This window comes from Schistocerca americana, chromosome 2 (assembly GCF_021461395.2).
Source record: "Schistocerca americana isolate TAMUIC-IGC-003095 chromosome 2, iqSchAmer2.1, whole genome shotgun sequence".
Lineage (NCBI taxonomy): Eukaryota > Metazoa > Arthropoda > Insecta > Orthoptera > Acrididae > Schistocerca > Schistocerca americana.
In genome coordinates this window covers 547,064,546-547,078,962 of record NC_060120.1, presented here as the reverse complement: position 1 = coordinate 547,078,962, position 14,417 = coordinate 547,064,546, and the positions used below count along the sequence as shown (strand labels likewise).

General features: G+C 38.6%; 1 protein-coding gene across 1 annotated transcript in view; it reads right to left on the bottom strand.

Moving 5' to 3' along the window:
- LOC124595118 (inactive rhomboid protein 1) overlaps nt 1-14,417 on the bottom strand; it is a 138,106-nt gene that overhangs the window by 52,620 nt on the left and 71,069 nt on the right. The window contains exon 9 of the mRNA XM_047133715.1: nt 6,338-6,590. Coding sequence (XP_046989671.1) covers nt 6,338-6,590 — 253 coding nt within the window. The remainder of the gene's footprint in view (nt 1-6,337; nt 6,591-14,417) is intronic.

The window sequence follows — 14,417 nt, the reverse complement described above, 5'->3', positions numbered from 1 at the left end:
TACAGATATATGAAAACAGGAAGAATACGGGGCTGCAGTCGGCAATGCCTATATAAGGCAATAAGTGTCTGGCGCAGTTGTTACAGCTGTTACTGCTGCTACAGTGGCATGTTATCAAGATTTACGTGAGTTTCAGCATTGGCGCATGAGCGATGTGACACAGCATCTCTGAGGTAGTGATGAAGTGGGGATTTTCCTGTACGACCATGTTCAAGAGTGTACCATGAATATCAGGAATCTTGTAAAACATTAAATCTCTGACATCTCTGTGGCCAGAAAAAGATCCTGCAAGATTGGGATCAATGCCAACTGAAGGTAATCATTCAACATGACAGAAGTGCAATCCTTCTGCAAATTGCTGCAGCTTTCAATGCTGGGCCATCAACAAGTGTCAGTGTGTGAACCATTCAGTGAAACATCATCGATATCGGCTTTCAGAGCAGAAGGCCCACTCATGTACCCTTGATGACTGCATGACACAAAGCTTTACACCTTGCCTGGGCCTGCCAACACTGACAATGGGCTGTTGATGACTGGAAACATGTTGCCTGGTCGGACGAGTCTCATTTCAAATTGTATCAAGCGGATGGTCATATATGGGTAAGGAGGCAACCTCATGAATCCATGGCCCCTGCATATCAGCAGGGGACTGTTCAAGTTGGTGGAGGCTCTGTAATGGTTTGCAGCATTTGTAGTTGGAGTGATATGGAGCCCCTGATATGTCTAGTTATGACTCTGACAGGTGACACATATGTAAGCATCCTGTCTGATCACCTGCATCCATTCATGTACATTGTGCATTCTGACAGTCTTGGGCAATTCCAGCAGGACAATAAGATGCCCCACATGTCCAGAATTGCTACGAGTGGCTCCAGGAATACTCTTCTGAGTTTAAACACTTCTGCTGGCCACCAAACTCTCCAGTCATGAACATCGTTGAGCATATCTGGGATGCCTTGCAATGTTCTGTTCAGAACAGATCTCCACCCTTTCATACTCTTACGGATTTACGGACAGCCCTGCAGGATTCATGCTGTCAGATCCCTCTAGCACTACTTCAGACATTAGTCGAGTCCATGCCATGTCATGTTGTAGCACTTCTGCATGCTCACAGGGGCCCTACACAATATAAGGCAAGTGTTGCAGTTTCTTTGGCTCTTCAGTGTATAAAGAGGTACTATCTGAAAGAAGTTACATAAATATCCAGTCTTATCTTGATAAGAATTCAAAGTGGTACAAAGATTGGCAACATGCTTTAAATGTCCAGAAATATAAAACTGTGCACCTTCACAAAATGAAAAAATGCAGAATCATATGGCTATAATATCAACGAGTCACTGTTGGATTTGGTCAATTCATACAAATACCTGGGTGCAGCACTTTGTAGGGATATGAAATAGAATGATCACATAGTTTCTGTCATGGATAAAGCAGGTGGTAGACTTGGTTTATTGGTAGAATACTAGGGAAGTGCAATCAGTCTAAAATGCAGATTGTTTACAAATCACTTGTTTTTACCAAAGTTGTGAGTGTAACCCTTTATATGCTTGTCCGTCCTCGTATATTTTCAGTCAAAGGTTTTCTGCAATAATCACTTAAACAACAGTTACAATCGAGAGATTTACACACACACACACACACACACACACACACACACACACACACACACACACAAATCCTGTCACTGCACAGAAAATTCAGCAACTACAGTTCATTAAAATTTATCACATTAACACCCTGTACTAGGACGGTTACTGTACTGGAAATATGGAAACACTACAAGAAACGTGTGGTTCTACATAAAAGCAGATGCCAGCCAAGCTTGCAGGTTGTGCTCCTGTATTTGATCATGAATGGCACCTATGCAGTGTCCTCAATATGTTGTAAGTGTCAATCATGATCACAACAGTATTCTGTGTAACTGTGAGTGTATTATGTCAGAGTTAAGTGAATTCTAACATGGACAAATTGTTAATGCTTGTATGGTGGGTGCCACTGTATTGAAAATATACCGCATACAGGGAAACCAGAGAAACATCATCTGCTAAGCTACAACATGGACAAAAGTGTGTGTTGAGTGATCATCAGAGATGAAGATGATTGTGATGAAAAATAAGAGGACAACATTTGCAAAAGTCACTGTAGAACTGAATGTCACACTTGTGAAACTTGTCAGTACCAAAGGGAGCTCCATAAGCACAAAACTGCTGGGAGAGCTGGAATTGCCAAACCACACCAGTGACACAAATTTTCTGCAGCTGACATGGTGCTGCAGCCATAAAATCTGAACTACGGAGCAATGGAAAAACTAATTCAATTAGATGAATCTTTTTTCATGCTCTTTCCTATTTTCACCCAATTTTATGTCCATGAGTGAAACATGGTGTGGGTTTGGTGATGATTTGGGCAGCCATATCATGGTACTCCATGGGGCCATGTTTATTCTGTTGCATTCTGTGGTCAGGCTCATCCCTTGGCACAATGTTTGTCACGCACTGCTGTGTTCCAAGATGATAGCAGTGCTCACACAGCTTGCATGATCCAGGATTGGTTTTGTCAGCACAAAGATAGATCGTTGCATTTCCCCTGGCCACCACAGTCACCAGATCTCACTATTACTGAGCCTTTGTGGCCTACTTTGGAGAGAAGGGTGCATGATCACTATCCACATCCATCAGTGTTGCCTAAACTTGACACTATGCTGCAGGAAGAATAGAATAGAGTCCCTGAGAACCATACAGAAACCTGTATTTATCTATTCTGAGATGAATTAAAGCTGTTTTGAATGCCAACGAGTTGCCTACACCGTATTAAGCATTGTAATGTGTTGCATTTTTGCTGTTTCCATGTTTTTATTCACTCTCTGTATCATTCCTGGATGTGCATTGGGGCATTGAGGTGCCTGAGCTGCTTTTCAGCAACTGATGTTTGGAGGCCTTGTCTATTATGGAGATTATGGGTCAAACAATGGAAAATCCAGGATGGAATGTAACAATATGAGAGAAGGAAAGTTTCCACTCACCACACAGCGGAGGTGCTGATAGGCTCAACAAAAAGATTCACACAATTATAGCTTTCGGCCATTAAGGCCTTTGTCAGCAATAGACATACATACACACATGTGCACGCACGCACGCACGCACACACACACACACACACACACACACACACACACACACACACACACACACACACACACTCACGCAAACGCAACGTGCACACACGTCTGCAGTCTCAGATAACTGAAACCACACTGCGAGCAGCAGCACCAGTGCATGATAGGAGTGGTGACTGGTGGGGGTAAGGAGGAGGCTGGGATGGGGAGGGGGAGGGACAGTGTGCTGGGGGTGGTGGACAGTGAAGTGCTGCAGTTTAGATGGATGGCAGGAGAGAAGGTGGGGAGGGGAGGGGAGGAAGTAGCGGAAAGGAGAGAAATGAAAAGAAATTAAAAGACTGGATGTGGAGGTGAAATGATGGCTGTGTAGTGCTGGAATGGGAACAGGGAGGGGGCTGGATGGGTGAGGACAGTGACTAACAAAGGTTGAGACCAGGAGGGTTACGGGAACGTAGGATGTATGGCAGGGAAAGTTCCCAACTGCAGAATTCAGAAAAGCTGGTGTTGGTGGGAAGGATTCATATGGCACAGACTGCGAAGCAGTCATTGAGATGAGGGATATCATGTTTGGCAGCTTGTTCAGAAACAGGGTGGTCCACTTGTTTTTGAGCCACAGTTTGTCAGTGGCCATGCATGTGGACAGACAGCTTGTTGGTTGCCATGCCTACTTAGAATGCATCACAGTGGCTGCAGCTTAGCTTGTAAATCACATGACTGGTTTCACAGGTCAGATTATGGGTCAGTCTTTCTGCATAACATCTACTTGGATTGTAGTCAGAGCTACTAGGCTAGCTCAAGGACTAGAGATTCTGTAATGTGGACAATTATGTCCCATCAACTTTTGTAAATTAATTTGCGAGAAATCCCTATAGGCAGCAGCACTCTGTAGAGTGCTATTGGTGGGAGCACAAAGTGAGTGATGGACATTCTTCCATTCTGGTCCTGAGGCTGCCTGGCTGAAATAATGAAAACAATTTTGTGCAGCTGACTGGAGCTCACAAAATTGAGAAGTTGGCCTCATGGATTTAGGAGGCAGGTCATGGGCCTTCAGGGTAAGAGCTTTTCTTCACATAAAATTTCTGAAGACAGAGTTGCTGTGATCCTTTGTGATCCACAAGACACTTTTTCAACATGGAAAGCCAAATAAAAATTCAAAAGTGTGTGTCTATGCATTACCATAGAATTCTGAATAGTGCTTTTCCAGTTTTCTTAGTGAGTGTCATGGTTTAGTGAGCCTGCGTGTACTCTGCAGAAACAGGACATGTAGCAGAGCATAGAACCATTAGCTAGCTGGATGTGATGTTTAATACAAGTGGTGAACTTCACCAACATATAATCAAAGGCAAAAAATTACTTGTATTTCCCTGGAAACCTAAAGTGTGATGTACTGACTCTCAGCAGTGCACTTTTTCTTGTCTTTGTGAATGTAGTTGGATAATTATGAGTTATTAATCATAGGTTTTAGAGTAGTGACAATTTCTGTCCAGTCTCATGGGTCAAATAACACAGGAAATCCTCATTTAGCCATATTTTAATAGTTTAGTAGTGAAGAAAAATGATCTGGGTCAATTAATAAATGCTTCCTCGTAAGTCTTCAAAGAAATACTGGTGTGAACTGTGCTGCAAGGAATGTCGCTTAGCAGTTGGTGTTGCTGACTGGCATACTGCAGTTTGGTGGTTCAAACCCAACCACCAGCAACTATTTGTTATTTAATATTTATCAGTTCTGTAAAGTTCTCAAAATATCTCATGTTTCTTATGTTTGCATATTCTGAAATATTCAGTGTTAGTACAAATATCAGTAGTCTTTGTACAGGAGTTCTGTTCCACTTGTACACTGGTGTTCACAATAATTGTGCCTCTAAGGCTCAGTGTTGTACTTCACTGATGACCCTGCCTTCATATTCAGAGTAAATTTTGGTTACGACATGACATAATTGCATAATTTGTCTCATATGCAACATGTCACTAAGAGTGTGTCAATTATGGCCACAAGTGTGAGTGAGAATTTGCGCAAAGCCAACAAAGCAACACCCTATCCAGTGATGGTGTAAGGAATGTTTCACTGCTTCAGCACAAATCAGGAAGGATGGGGTAGTTCACTGTCCAATTGTAAACACAAGCCTCCAAATGGACCAAAGGAGCCCTCATATGCTGCCAGTATACCTACCTTTGATGAACAATGGATTTTATGATAACAATCTATTTCATTTCACAAGAACATTCCACAGATGTGGATACTACCAGATTCAAATGTATCTTGCTGACTCCATTCCTTCATGACTTTTCTAATTCACCTCTCCCGTCACTGACATTTAGCAACATGTGCTGTGATTTACCATCTGCCCAGTGACTTTATTCTCATAGTTTGAGTATTCATTGTGAGGCACCCTGCGCATTGGCATTCACAAATGTAGACAGTGGCATCTGCACTCCATTGTGAAGGGATCTTACTTGATCACACAATTTCTCATTATGTTTTCTTTGTTTAGCACTAAACTTGCTAGTGATTTCCGGCACTGTGACCTGCCTATTGGCAATTACATACAGAGTTGGTTGACAGTGATCCTTGCAATCCACACCTTGTTTCCTAAACCTGTTGTGTATTACGTAAAATGAGGTACTCACAATGGTCACTGGCATAGTAACTAATTGAAAGTCCAGAATCTGGATGACTTTTTAAGTGGAATGAATCCTGTGTCAAAATGTAACGATTGGGCTATATCAAATAAAGTGAAAACTTGTGTCCAGAGCATACTGTGTATGACCTATGTATAGACTGCGCAAGATCTGAGAATATAAGCCATGATCTATGTTGAATTTTTCCATTTACTGACAAGTGGAACACATGAGTCCTGTATATAATTCATTTGCTCACCACTGTGGCATATAGACATAAAAAATTAACTAAGCTAAGAAAAGGTGATGAAAACACAATGTAAGCAAATAAGAATGCTCAATGCTGTGATCAGTTCCCAACAGACCTGCAGTTTTTTTTTTTTTTTTTTTTTTTTTTTTATACTGACCAGAATGTACACTGTAGTGAAGTATGCCTAAACAGAACACAAAAATGTGATGGAGAGTTTTCACATACAATATATATTGTGTACAAACGTAATAACACTTTTTGTGACTTTAAATATGTAGCACCAAATCAAAAAAATAGCTTTAACAATGAATACTGAAGTGCACGAGTGAAAAATAACTATTGCATTTCTTCACCTGAGAGCAAAGAGAGGCCTCTTCATGGAAATAACCACGAACAAAATCACAGTATTCCTTTGTTGTTATTCGGCATGTCCCATGAATACCAATACAGCATGGGTGACCTATAACTTCACAAACCATATGCTCTGCCATTTTGTCTTTGTACCGAAACCGTTGTGGAAAGGAATTGGTTTTCCGGCAGATGGGCCACTTGGTGATGTCATCAGGCCACTCATATGGTGCAATGGATGCTGGAGCTTCACAAAATCTGGAAATGCAAGTAATTTAAATAAAACAACATTACACCTGCAGAAATTATATGTCTAATATTAATTAGTCTCAAACAAATGTGCAACATTATGTGCTACCCATAATAGAGACAAAGGAAAAACCAGTTTAAATATTTTTTCTCTGTAGAAACAGGCTAACGATGAGCAAACAATGGCTGCATTGACATTGTTGTCACTTAAAATTTCTGGAACTACAAACCATCCTTAACATTCACCTTTGCATCTCTCTCCACAACCAGAGATGTAAGTACCTGACACATTCCCCAACTTACTATAATCTATGTGATCTCTTTACAGAGCAGTGGTTCGATCACCTTCAATATTTTATTTTCAGTTAATATTTTTCAGTGTGAATTCAAATGCTCTCATTTTGAGGCTTCCACTATAAACCTTACGTGAATTATAATGCTCATACAGCTATTTTTGTGTCACACTTTTACTTCTATGACACAGAAGATGTGTGCTTAGAATACACCGATGAAAACATTCTGAAAGCACTACACAGTGTAAAATTGACCACCAGATTTCATGAGAGAGAGACCTGCCAGTATAAAAGGAGACAGAGAGTTTTTGTTGTCAATAGAGAAGCAGTAACAGCAGAATGTGTGGTCAGGAGACCTCAGTGATTTTGAATATGGACTAATCACTACATGCCACCTCAGTATCAACTCCATTAGTGATATTTTGACCTCCTAAAGCTATCATAGTTGACTTTTGGTGATGTGATGGTGAAGTGTAAATGCTAAGGAAGAACCACAGCTAAACCAAGACATGGCACACTTCACGTACTGACAGACAGGAACCATGAGTGCTGCAGAGGGTGATGTAGAAAAATCACATGAAATCATTTGTTAGTTCCAAAGCGCTATCAACAGTTCATTTAGTACAATGACTGTGCATAGGTTGTTAAAAAGAATATGATACACTGATCGAGCTCCTCGTAAGCCACAAATTTCTGTAGTAAATGCTAAGCAATACATCAAGTGGTATAAAGAGTGAAACCATTGGACAGTGGCTGACTGGAAGCATGTGTTTTCGAATGATGAATCACACTATACCCTGCAGCTACCCAGTGGGAGAGTTTGGATTTGGTGAATAAAAGAGGACCTTACTTGTCATAATGTGTAGAAGCAACAGCGAAGTATGGAGGAGATTGTTTTGCAATAGGGGAGTGTGTTTTCAAAGTAATGATATGTTCCACTTACTGCATTTGAACACTGCTAAATGCAGAAGCATACGAGAATTTTTGTAGCAGTATGCACTGTGTGCAGTACAGAAAAGGTTCAGAGAAACGATTTTTAGTATAAAAAATACAGTGCACCATATCATAAAGCAGCACAAATGAGATAATGGTCTGTGGACAAAAACATTCCTGAAATAGACTGGCCTGCTCAGAGTTCCAACCTGAACTCAATGGAACACCTTTGGGGTGAGTTACAATGTCGACTCCACTCTAGACCCCAGCATCCTTCTCTAGTTTCAGCTCTTGGAGGTGAGTGGCCTACCATTTCTCAACAGACATTCAGACACCTAACTGAAAGTGTTCCCAATGGAACTGAAGCCATCATAAAAGTGGAAGGATGGGCACACTCCACATCAATGTCCATCAATATGTGTCTGAATAATTTTGATAAGCTAGTGTATTAAATAATAACATACATCTACATTTAGTTTAAGAGAATGGTAAAACTGCTCTGTTCACAAAATTATATAAATATTTTCTACAGTGGAAAATTTTTATAATCTTTTGCATAGAGTGGCAAAGCATTGAACACCATCAGTCTAATACAAGACATACATTACATACATCAATTTTGCACAAATTTTTTCTTAAATCTACAGAATTTTTCAGTGGAGCCTTCCTATTTACATAGGACACACCACCAGGGTGTCTTCACCAAATATTACAATGATCAATAAAGCTATTACTTCTAGTCTGGTACCTGCTGCAGTTTCCATACCAACAGCAGCACTATTATACAACAATGTTTCTTGAACAATTTTTGGGTGCTGGTTAAACAAGTTGCATGTAATACACATTAATGTAAATATAACCATCTATTTTACTCTGATATAAATGGAATGGTATAATTTCAGCTGGATTATAATGTATTCAAATATACTAATGAATGTGCTTTGTTGTTCTTGCCAAGACAGCATAAGACAGAAGAGAAATTTGGAGCAATGGTATAATTCAGAAATGGGCTACAAGTGATCATAGAAAGACTATAGTTAATGTACTCGCTCCCCTCTTCAAAAAACAAGTATCATCACATATTACTTCTCTCATCTGCATGGATGAGTCATCATCTCATAACTGGATATTAAAAGTGAAGTAATTGGATGTCCTGACCAGTTCAGCAGCAAGCAAAAATTGCTGCCAAGAAAAACATGTAGGATTTCATGAATTTCACAAGGGGATAGATCAGCTGAACCTAGAAGAATCATAACCACTTGTCTTAAGTTCTGAATTTGGTTCACTTTAAGCTTTGAGTTCTGTTTTATCCACACACCCAGCCAAGGAAGTTTTCCTGTAAGTAGACTTAAATGCAATGAATTTGGTCACAGTACTGTAGTAATACCATTTACGTTACAGTATAACATTTACATCTAAAGTCTGTAGTGCCAAGTACCATCATCTACAAAATGGGGACAGAGCTGCCAATGGTGTCAACAGGAGGTTGTAGGATGCCGTTCCCATAAATATGTGATCCCATTTAAGTATTTCAGAAGACACGTTGGGATGTGCCCTCACCAGTGTTTATACCTACACATTCAATCAGTCCATTACTACGACGTTAAGAGTATTCAATATAACACTGTGAGATTACTTTGTACACCACACCATCTTCAGATGATTGTTACGGTTAGTTTTAAGTTATGGCTTATAGCAGCTGTCGGCTATCCACAGGCTGCATGCCTTCTCCTTGCAGCCAGAGACTGTTTTATAAATAAAGGTCTTATTATTCAGAATTATTTTAATTTCACATCAAAGTTGAAATCTGAATAACAGCAATGACCAGACTTCAGGAAAAGGTGCTATTATCTGAATGGTTCTCTTTAGCTATCGAAGAAAGTGATGAAGCTTCAGATACTGGGCAGCTACTAATATTTGTTCACGAAACTAACCACAACTTCAGTGTTTTCGAGGAGTCTCAAAGGTGTGACTACAAGGGAAGATTTATTTCACCACTTAAAACACACAATGTAATTACCATGGCTAAAATTGCTAAGCTTTGCAACTGATGGAGGCACAAACATGACTGGAACAAGAATCTGGTGAGTAGAATTAAAACTAAACTTACAGAGATCAATTGCGATATCTCATTATTTTTCTCCCCTACTGTCCTTCAAGAAGTGTTATGCTGCCAAGTTCTTGCACATGGAAAGAAGTAATGGATATCGTAATATCCACAGTAAACTTTGTCTGAAAAAATAGATTGATACATTTCCAACTTCAACAGTTTCTGTCAGATATGGAAGGAGGTCAGTGAGATGTCCTATATTATTCTGAAGTGAGATGCTTAAATGCAGGTGCAGTAATGAAAAGATATTTTGACCTAAGAAAAGAAATAAAACAATTATGATAGAAAAAGGCAATTGTGTTTCATAACTTACAGATCTTCAACAGTTAAGAGATCTTGGATTTTTTACAAGTAATGAGTTGAATGTGTCGAATATGGGGCTTCAAGAAAAAAAAAGTAATACCTGATACTCACACATGTGTGAAGGCATTTCAAAGGAAAAACAAGCATTTTACAAAAAAAAAATGAAGAGAGAAAGCTACATTATTTCCAAAATTGTAAAATGAAATGTCGTGTGGCTAGGGCCTCCCGTCGGGTAGACCGTTCGCCTGGTGCAGGTCTTTCAATTTGACGCCACTTAGGCGACCAGCGCGTCGATGGGGATGAAATGATGATGATTAGGACAACACAACACCCAGTCCCTGAGCAGAGAAAATCTCTGACCCAGCTGGGAATCGAACCCGGGCCCTTAGGATTGACAGTCTGTCACGCTGACCACTCAGCTACCGAGGGCGGACTCCAAAATTGTAAAAAAGCTATCAAGAAAGTTGGAATAAACTTTCATTGGCAAAAGCGATAATATGAAATTCACTTTAATGCAGCTACAGAATCATTTCAATGGGAGATTGTAACTTCTAGAAGGTTCCTGGTAAACTGAATATTTTTGCAAACCATTATTCTTGTGGTACTGATTAATTTACAAATGAATGTGACTGAGCTTCAGTCTAATGACTCTTTATATGAGATCAATGAGGTTGTTAAATTTTATGGCAGTTTGTCATCTAATTTTGAAGAAATAAAAAGGTTTGCTCGCCAAATAATTACAATTTTTTGCAGCACTTATTTATGTGATCAAACTTTTCCAATTCTCAATTATGAAAAAATAAATAATGTTATCATATCACAGATGAGCACTTGAATGCCATTCTGTGAACTTCTGACAGACATGAAAGCAAACATTCCACAAATAGTCAATCAAATAAAGCCTCAAAAATCATATTAAATGTTTATTTGATGCACATGTATTATTATTTTGAAGTTCTCAACTAAGTTATCTGTTTTTTTCCCCATTTATCAATAAAAGATGACGATTGAAATGTAAAAGTAAATATCTGTATTTATGAATTTTTAATACCATAGTTATAGTCATACATACACAAAATTATTAGTAACAAATGCAGCCCCCTTTATATCATTTTGCCACAGTATGGCTCTTTCCTACTAAGAGGTTGCCAACCACTGACTTAGAGAAAAAACGTAGCTCCGTCTCCTTTTTTGTTTTTTTCATATAGATGTATTCCTCTGCAACCTTTTTCTGTCAAGCACCCACTCTCTTGCATTACTAAGTGCATTTTAGTTTTATAACAGTCATACTTGACCTATAAGAACATTTATAGAGGCTGTCAATGCAAGCTTGAGATTTTATCTGAATTTGACATGGCAAATTAAAAAGTATGTTTTATCCACATGAAGCGTTTTCTGATAAACTGAAAGACTTTAACTAGAAAATATATGAAATCTGAATATCTCTGAAGTGAGTCATCATTCAAAACAAAAATTAGTCTACTTTGCTTATTTTCATTCGCTTATGTCATATGGTATTATATTTTGGGATAACTCTTCCCATTATAAAAGGATATTTTTGTCTCAGAAATGGACAGTTCAGGCAATATGTGGTGTAAGTTCACGAACCTCTTGTCAACCCCTGTTCATGAGTCTGGGTATTTTGACACTGGCCCCTCTCTCTCTCTCTCTCTCTCTCTCTCTCTCTCTCTCTATATATATATATATATATATATATATATATATATATATATATATATATATATATATATATATATATATATATATATATATATATACATAAAAACAAAGATGAGGTGACTTACCGAACAAAAGCGCTGGCAGGTCGATACACACACAAACAAACACAGACATATGTCTGCTTGTGTCTGTATGTGTGGATGGATATGTGCGTGTGTGCGAGTGTATACCTGTCCTTTTTTCCCCCTAAGGTAAGTCTTTCCGCTCCCGGGATTGGAATGACTCCTTACCCTCTCCCTTAAAACCCACTTCCTTTCGTCTTCCCCTCTCCTTCCCTCTTTCCTGATGAGGCAACAGTTTGTTGCGAAAGCTTGAATTTTGTGTGTATGTTTGTGTTTGTTTGTGTGTGTATCGACCTGCCAGCGCTTTTGTTCGGTAAGTCACCTCATCTTTGTTTTTATGTATAATTTTTCCCACGTGGAATGTTTCCTTCCGTTATATTGATATCATATATATATATATATATATATATTCCTTAATGTCATTTCTTGTTAACAGTATTAGGTTATTCCCAAGAACAAGCAGCTTTCCCTCAGTTAATACTCGGCAGAAATCAAACCTGCATTTGGATCGGACTTCCTTAACTCTTGTGCAGAAAAGTGTGCAGCATACTGATGCACCCATTTTCAATAAGATACCATTCGAATTCGAAAATCTTAGCAGTAATCCACGCGCTTTCAAATCAAAACTGAAGAGTTTCCTCACGGGTCACTCCTTCCAGTCTGTTGAGGAGTTCCTTGAAAAATTAAGCTGATTATTGTTATATTGTTGAATGCGTTTACTTAAACTTATTGACTTTTTTGGGTTCATAAACATTTATTTTTATCTGTTATTACTTTTATGTTGTAATTTCATGTACTGACACATTCCATGACCTCCTGAGTTTAGTCCTATGGAACTTGACATGTAAATAAATAAATTACACTAACTGTGGTAAAAGAACTTGATTTTGAATGAGTGTTAAGTCTCGACTGAAAGTAGGTATCTGAGATAGGAAAACCTTTCCATGGAGGTATATGTGGAGTAGACAGAGGGAGAATGGGATTTTCATATTCGTACATGAACCATAGTTCATACGTTTATACATGTATCATTCACATGTCATCAGATTTTCATTGACATTTAAAATTAGATTTGAAGAGTTTGTTTTAGCATTAATAATAGGGTGAAAGGGCACAAGACTGTGTATACAGGACAGGTAGTGGACTAAGGGATAAAAATGTTATTAACAGACTGATCGATCTAATGCAGCTGGTAAGATTAGCAAAAGCACAGAAATTTGTGAAGAAATCATCATGCCAAAACTGCACTAGTAAGTAAAGATGGAGTTCCTGGTATGTAAGGGATCCACTCTTAGTTATTTTAACATTTGTGACAGTCAACTTTAATATGAGCAAGTGGTTCATGAAAAGTGTTGTGATATGAATGTGAATCAGCAGTACAGAGAACGTAAGTGATCCTAAGCAGAATGAAAGAAAAGAACAGTTCCCTCATATCATAAAAAACAGGTGGCAGAATCTAAGAAGTAGCTGGATGAGAATGTCATCTGTGTTATTAAAACTACATATCAGTAATGGCAACACATGTATGGAAAGGAAACAAATAAAATATATTATGCAGCATAGTAGCTTACTTAAGATATACATCTTTGCCTTAAAGTATCTCTTCAAAAAGAAGCTAGATTTGGTAATACCCATGTAAATGGGAAAGAGGATAATTATGAGAGAATTGCAAAAACTCTGGGCTCTCTGATTTGATCAGAATTTTGAGCAAAATACTTGAAGGAATTTTATACAGTTTGTTACTGTCTCTGACCCTCCCTCCCCTAATATAACTTGCTGTGATTCCTACTTTTAATGTGCCACAAATATGTATGAATTGTATATTGCCTTAGAATAGCACCCAAAAAATTGAAAATCAAAAAAGTATAGCCCAGGAAGTTGAGGAGTACCTGTTCCATGCAATCAGCTTAAAAACTATAATGGCAACAAACTCTTACAGTCTTGATAACTTCTTAATTTACGTGATATAAAATCAAAGTGAATATTCACAATTACAGTGTTTTCATTAGGAACTATGATTGTGAACACCATTCCATAACTATGGCTACATGAGTGGAAAAAGATGGGAATGTTGTTTCTTTTAGTAGTTTCTTTTTGCATTTGGGAAGACAGTCTTTTTCTTCTTATTTTCTTTTTTAGTTTAGGGTCTTCCCCCTTATGTCTTTTCTTTCTCAGCCTCCTGTGGGTTGGTGGTTCTACTGTGGGCTCATAAGCCACATCGGGTTTGCTGTTGACAGCAGACACAGTCAGCCTGTGAGTGGTTACATCGCTAGAATATTAACAGTTAGGTGGCACGCGGGTTAAAAAAAACCTTGTGTTCAACAGAGCCTGTAAGTTGACTCCCATGATTCCCACCCTCTTCTTTCTTGAATCTGTGCCTGTATCTAAATCAGTG